The sequence below is a fragment of the Drosophila busckii genome, chromosome X (assembly GCF_011750605.1).
Source record: "Drosophila busckii strain San Diego stock center, stock number 13000-0081.31 chromosome X, ASM1175060v1, whole genome shotgun sequence".
NCBI lineage: Eukaryota > Metazoa > Arthropoda > Insecta > Diptera > Drosophilidae > Drosophila > Drosophila busckii.
In genome coordinates this window covers 20,902,432-20,909,581 of record NC_046608.1, presented here as the reverse complement: position 1 = coordinate 20,909,581, position 7,150 = coordinate 20,902,432, and the positions used below count along the sequence as shown (strand labels likewise).

Genomic DNA, 7,150 nt, shown 5'->3' with positions numbered 1-7,150 from the left:
TTTAGCATCACTAATTTTTAGCGTAAAATTGTTTGTGTTGTCTTTGCTTTCGTGTTGTTTGGTTTGGACATAAAATGGCGAAAAGTTTAAGCTGTGCGTGCGCGCATATTGCAATTTTCTTAACTATTTACGGATCAATACAGTGTGTCAAATCAATATGTAAGTTCACAAATTTACATGCGGAGTAATTAAAAATACCAAAAATACACAGACCTCGAAAAAATACGCATTTATTAAAAACATGTATGTGTGTGTGCTTGTATGATGACCATTCATTGTTGTGCAAAGGGGCATACAAGGGAAGGGGAGCTAGAGGTGCTCTATGCCCAGTTGGTGAAATTTTTGCTGCCATGTTTCTTTTTTTTTTTTGTTTGTTAATACGTTAATTGACAACAACAAAAATTAAGTGTATATACTTATGTATGTGTCTGTGTGTGTGTGTGCGTGTGTGCCAGCGCAGCCGAGTGTGAAAATAGGCTGACAGGATTTCTGCTGCTTCTCTTCTTTTACATATCTATACGTACATATATTTTTTTTTATTTATAACTTTTTTTTAGTTCCATGCTCCACTTAACGTGCAACGATTGCCACACATTGCTGTCGCCCTCTCGCTCGCACTTGCTCACAATATTGTACAGCGACATCACGTTGCATACGTATTTTCAATTGAAATTTGTGGCGCATTTTTATTAAGGCGCACAGCAAAAACAACAAGAACACTTTGTTGTTGTTGCTGCCAAGCAACGATATCTCTTGTCGTCTCGACAATTGTAGACATTAAAATGGATCACAGAATTAAACAGGTGGCAACATTGCCAGCAGCTGTGGCCCAAAAGTGCCGTTAACTGTTGTTCTCTCGTGCTCACTCTCTTAAGCACGCACTCTCTTTTGCATTTCCGCTTTTCACTCATTTGCAGAGCTTTTCTGTATTGTGTAATTAGTCATTAATAAATATATGTACATGCATACATACTTATGTATGTACGTACGCATGTTTGTTCAAATGAACGTACATATAACGTTGGCCCGGTTTATCGGCGCTGCACTTCATTTGCCTGTTTCAGCTAACAGCACGCACTCTTTCTCTGTCTCTCAGTCTCAATATAAATGCATATGTATGTGCATAAGTATGTACATTTGTTGATACAGTTGGGACTTTCTTTGTTTAAGTGCAATTATAGCAACAACAGCAATAAATTCTAGAACTAGCCACTGCCCTCGACCCTCTTCCCAGTTAATCGATCAGCATATTCCCATTGGACCCACAGACCGCTTATCACTATGTGCAATTTTGCAACAGCAAACATATATAAAGAAACTTTATTTATGTGCATACATATGTGTAGATGTATATGTACAATGTATGTATTGGTTGACTGCAAACTGATTTTAATTAATATGCATGAAGGCTGTCAGCAACAATTACTTTAAATGAACATGCACTATCATGTTTACGTGTAATAATAATTGATAAGCCTGCCTGAGCTCAGATTTACATTATTTTCCAAACTAACTGCTTATACATATATGGAAGGAAGCCGTTATCGCTAGCACATCTTTTTTCAAAAGCATAGACAAAATTCAGCTCTCACTATAAAACGCCAGTACTACTCCCTTCTTGCCATTGTGCGCTTTAACTACATTCCTAATGCGTTTTTACTTGCTTTGACGTCTGACTCTTAACTCTTTGTTGCCGACGTTTTCCATTTGTGTATGTATGAATGTAAATACACACATATGTATGTGTGTCCGGTATATGGGTAACGGCTTTAGACGTCAACGCAATCAGAAATTTTTTGTGCTGCTGGCCAAGTACATGCAGCTAAATGTCAACAGGCAAACACTAACAAAAAAACGAATCTCAACCCAACACATGCACACCTATATGGATACATGTGTGTGTATTGTCGAAACCACGTCAAAACCTTTGAGATAAGAACAAAATGTACATTTGAAGTATAGAATGCATTCAAATACTCTTAATTTTATATATCTGACATGTTAGATAAAAACATAATATTGATATTCAAATTGGATTTAATTCAAAATTAAATACATCATTAATATCGTACAAAAATAATTGGGTCAGAGAGAAGAGAAAAAAAAAAAACACGTTTAAAGAACTAGGATGCCCTAGAAGGTCGTTACGGCAATGTCCACGATCAACATTAATAACAACTAAACTCTCACTTTCAATCAAATTCAACCAAACAATTTGCGCCAATTATTACAAAACCTCAAAAGCAACTAACAAAAAATATAAAATTCAAAATAAAAAAAAAACACACACCGGCAACCATCAACAGCAATTAACACTGAGTTCAATTGAATCAAACGCCGCACAAAAGCTAAAAAGCCATCAAAAGCGTTCAGAGAAAGAGACAGAGAATGAGAGCGAGAGCGAGGCTGTGCTGCAGGTGTGAGTCAGTCTGTGACCGCAGTTAATAATTATGCAAGGCAATGGGAAATGATGATGGGGAAATAATACTCTTACAGAGATACATTTTGTCTGTGTGTGTGTGTGTGTGATTGGTTTTGCGTCAGTTTTTAAGCTACAAAATATGTGCACACACTTTGACATCAGTATAAATATAGATGTGAGTGTGTAACTGCGTCTCTTTGCTGCGATCTCCTAGTCAAAGTGTATTAACAAGTTAGCTGCCTTCAATTTTGCTGCTCGATTCATGTTAATGACTTAATGAGAGCACATAAGTGCACAAGAGAGTTTCAATAGTGTGTGTAGCACAATATATGTGTATTTACATGCACATACATATGTATGTGTGCCATATAAGAAAAATGTGAAATTTGCCATAAGCTCAACTTGATACCGAGTCGCTCAAATTTACTTGCATAGGCAGAATTTTTTTATTTACAGACGTCGCTATTTACGTATTTATGAATTATAGAAGGGGGAGCGGGAGTTGAAGGAACTGATTGCTTGAAATGATTAGAAAATATTTTCTATGCGAATTATATTTTCAAATGCATATGAGAATGTGTGTATGTTTCTGTTATAATAATATACGCACATGTTGTGCTAAGCGTCGATGGGAACAACAAAAACAATAACGATAATATTTACTTACATGCTTGATTAATGCGCAGTGCCCTTTGAGCACAATACACAACTCACGCACACACATGCATACTTACGTGTATAGAGCTGCTGTGCAGTTATCGTCGACACACACACACACTCAATCAATGCGCTCTTGTACAGGTAAAAAAGTATCAGCTGCTTAAATTAGTCGTATGTGCTGTCTTGTGTGTGTGTGTACCTGATTAACTCCACATGTTCGCAAACAGAAAATCAATATTAGGCCGTAAATTGAAAGCACAGCAAACATAGAAAATGTAGAGCTTTGCGAATTAGACAAAGTGGCGCGCACTAAACATGATATTTTTATATATTCCATATGCTTAAAACACAGCTTTCGCATTTAAATGTCTCGCTATGATATCAAAATCTCGCAGCTCTTTATGGCAACGACGTTTTTTTTATTTAGTGACTCACGCACTTGTTTACGGCCACAGTAAACGCTTGCTAAGCTGGCACTGCTTGGCACGAAGAACAGTTCTAATTAACATTGATTACGTACATTTGTACATATAAGTAATTTTACATATGTATGTACAAGCAAATGTAACTTAAGAATTGTGCAGAGATAAGCTCGAAGTTTGTTTTTATCCAATTAAACATTAAGAACAAGGGTCTTAGACTAGAGCTTGCTAATTTTATGCAAAGCCAAGTTTTAAAATTCTTGTTGTATTAAGCTTTTTCAAGTTAAATTTATTGTGTCTTTGTGTATTTTTTAAAATATATATTTACGTACATTTTTATTTTTGGGAATTACCCACAGCTGGCGATGCATACAACAATATTGCCACACAACTCACATATATACAACCGGATGAGATAGTACAGCTGACGCCAGCGCAACTGCTACGACAGCGACGAGCTGCTCCAATCACGGATGCCGCAGCAACATCGGGCTCGGGCACGCAGGATCTCAAGACACAATACCAAAGTGTTAGCGCTAGCGCTAATGTTAACAGCAGCGTTGCCAGTGGCGATGGCAAGCCTACAGTTATGGGCAGCATTAGCTACAATGTGGGTGTAAATGGCGCCGGCCAGCGCAAGGAATATGGCGAGCCGTCTGTCAACAGCAGCAGTAACAGCAGCAGCAGCAGCAGCAGCAGTAGCAGCAGCAACACCACAATCAATATGCCCATAGCTCCTACCAATAAGGCACATGTCCTGGGTGCCCAACAACCCCCTACTTATCCCAAAAAGGTGGCTCCCTCCCTGCCCTCGGCCATGAGCACAGAGCGTTCACTCAACGATGATGTGGACGTTTCTGAGGACGTTATTGCCAAGGGTGCTTCCAATGCTTCGCTCACACGTCGTGAGGATCATTTTGATTACTACAACAGTACGACATATGTAAACAAGGACGAGGCTGCAGAGATGTTGGCCCAAATGCGTAATATTCCCGAAAATCCAATGCTCTCCGCATCGCATCGACGCGCTATGACTGTGGAGCTTAAGTTTGATTTTCCCTTCTATGGCCACTACTTGCGCAATGTCACTGTGGCCACCGGTGGATTCATCTACACTGGTGACTATGTGCACTCTTGGCTGGCGGCCACACAGTATATTGCGCCACTTATGGCTAACTTTGATACCAATATCACCCAACATTCCTATGTGCGACTAAATGACAATGGTAAATGCTTTGCTTTGTACAAAATCCAATCGTAAACTTCAAATATATTTACATTTCCAAACAGGCACTGCGCTCACTGTATTCTGGGATAATGTGCCACTTCAGGACCGACCGGATTTGGGCACATTCACATTCAGTGCCACTCTCCATAAAAATGGCGATATTGTCTTTGGCTACTATCAGCTGCCGATGCTTATACATAATATACAGGACAACCAACACCCGGTTAAGGTGGGGCTATCCGATGCCTATATTGTGGACAAAATGCTCTACTGTAAGTTTTGAACATGTCAAGCCCTGTAAGCAATTATAACTCTCTTTATTTCGATTTTTAGTTGCGCGACGCAAGACAATCTATGAATATGATCGGGTGACTCTGGCCCAGAAAGAGATAGTCAATTCGACAATCATAAGGATAACAGCACTGCCTACTTGCCGTAGCTTCTACGACTGCCAATCATGTGCAGATCATAATGTGACCATGAACGTGCGTTAATTTAAAGCTAACAATAAGTTTCCATTAATTGAATTATGTCTTCTTACCTGCAGTGTGCCTGGTGTCCATCGCTTAATCGTTGCTCCACCAGCACCGGCAACGATCGAAAAAAACAGGAATGGCAGCAAAAGGGTAAAACGCATGCCACATGGCAACAAAAGCAACAAAAGAATAAATAACTTTAATTGCGAATTTTGTTACAGGCTGCGACCGTTCGGCTATAACACATTCGGCCATGTGCCCGGCCATTGGCCAACAGGGCAATAATGCTGCTGCGCAAGAGACCAGCAGCAACAACAACAATAACAACAGCAACAGCAACAAAAATGGTGCTGCAACTGGTGGCAGCTCAACGCCAGCAAACAGCATTAGCTCATCTGCCACCGAATCGACGCTAAGCAGCACACAGCAGCCAACAGCAGGAGCTGGTGCGAGCTCATCGTCGTCCTCCGCGTCGCATGAGGCCAAGCAAATGGATGAGGGATTGTCGTCACGTGCAGCTGTCACTGCTGCCAACGATAATAAGAACGTTGGCGCTGCCTTTGGCGTAGCGTTGCCCATTTGCCTCGTGTTTGTCGTTACGCTGTGGCTCTTCTATGCGTACCGTAATCCCCACACAAGGAGCGGTCAGTTGCTCATACAGGTGCGTGCTAATTGTAAATATAAATAATTCTCACTAAGTTTAATTCAACGCTATTGTATTTACATGCAGTCCAAGCATTTGCATCAGGTTTGTTATAACTCAATCAGTGTTCCGCTAACAGCTCTATAAATTGTTGTTACTGTATGGAAAAACATTAATCAATCTCTTTCTCTTTCACACATAGTTCCGTCCCAGTCAATGGTCTTGGCGTCGTGGCGAGGCACGCTATACAGCAGCTACGATACACATGTAAACCATGGACGTCGCTGTTCCCTACTGAAAATAATCATCAGCACAGCAGTTGCATCCCCTCACCAAGTACTTTTTTTTTTTGTTTTACAAATTATGCGCTTTTTTAAAGTCCTAATTGGTTAGCAGTGTAACACTAACTTTGGTTTGCCGAAGCAAATGCAACTGCTTGCAGTTAATTATTATTTTTTTTATCAGTGATGATTGAAAACAACATGAAGATGATAAAAGAACAGAAAAGGTGGAAAGTGAAAAAAGAGAAAAATTCAGTAGATGCTCTTAAATATAATTTAATAAAAATTAACAGGTATTCGTTGCTCTAAACTTTTTTTTTGTCTTCTTCTTTTTTTGTTTGTTGTGCGTGAGTGTCTACTGTAATTGCATTTGTACAACAACAACAACAATATCAATATATTTAGCGCTAATTCATGTGATTTTATAAGCGTTTGTCAGAATACCTTTTGAGCAAATCAAAAAAACAAAAAAAAAAAACAAAAACTCAATAAGCAATGTCTACAAAAAAAAAAACAACTCACTTTTATATATGTGTATATGTATATATTGTGTGTAAAATATGTGCTTCCTAGGTGTGTTCCACAAAATATTGAAAATGAAATCAAAATGAAAAAAACTCAACAAGCAATGTCTTCAAAAAAAAAAAAAAAACAACTCAATTTTATATATATGTTTATGTATATATTGTGTGTGCATCCTAGTTGTGTTTTACAAAATATTGAAAATTAAATTTTTATAAAATTGGTTTTCATTTCTGTTTTTGGCAAATCATTTTTCGATAAAAGTGTACATAAATTAAAAGAAAAGACACGCTTAGAAATTGGATCGCGCTCAGAAATGTTTTTAAAATTTAAATAAACTTCGTTAAAACTTCTCAGAGTCTTGCCACCAAAGCCAACACACACACATAGATACATGTACTCACATATGTTAAAGCAAAGACACACACACTCAGATACATATAAACATATACTTTATACGGGGCATAGTGCTTGCAAATTAGTTTTTATACTGTAC

General features: G+C 38.5%; 1 protein-coding gene across 2 annotated transcripts; it reads left to right on the top strand.

The window, feature by feature from the left end:
* The first annotated feature begins 22 nt into the window (after positions 1–22).
* Positions 23–6,394, top strand: LOC108605472 (plexin domain-containing protein 2). Of its 2 annotated transcripts, XM_017995159.1 has the most exons (8): positions 23–159; positions 3,864–4,730; positions 4,795–5,004; positions 5,066–5,217; positions 5,280–5,358; positions 5,430–5,869; positions 5,939–5,956; positions 6,054–6,394. In XM_017995159.1, exons 1-8 carry the CDS (start codon positions 75–77, stop codon positions 6,120–6,122), a joined length of 1,920 nt encoding a protein of 639 aa, XP_017850648.1. In that variant the 5' UTR covers positions 23–74; the 3' UTR covers positions 6,123–6,394. The 2 variants fall into 2 exon arrangements, with proteins under 2 accessions (XP_017850648.1, XP_017850649.1); XM_017995160.1 differs by lacking the exon at positions 5,939–5,956 and having other exon boundaries at positions 25–159.
* Positions 6,395–7,150: the final 756 nt, after the last annotated feature.

Excerpts from the sequence above, each read along its gene's own strand:
- LOC108605472 (XM_017995159.1), top strand. The coding sequence starts at position 75 with ATGGCGAAAAGTTTAAGCTGTGCGTGCGCGCATATTGCAATTTTCTTA. Across the intron at positions 4,731-4,794 it reads TGTGCGACTAAATGACAATG|GCACTGCGCTCACTGTATTC; the intron begins GTAAATGCTTTG and ends ATTTCCAAACAG. Across the intron at positions 5,359-5,429 it reads ACAGGAATGGCAGCAAAAGG|GCTGCGACCGTTCGGCTATA; the intron begins GTAAAACGCATG and ends ATTTTGTTACAG.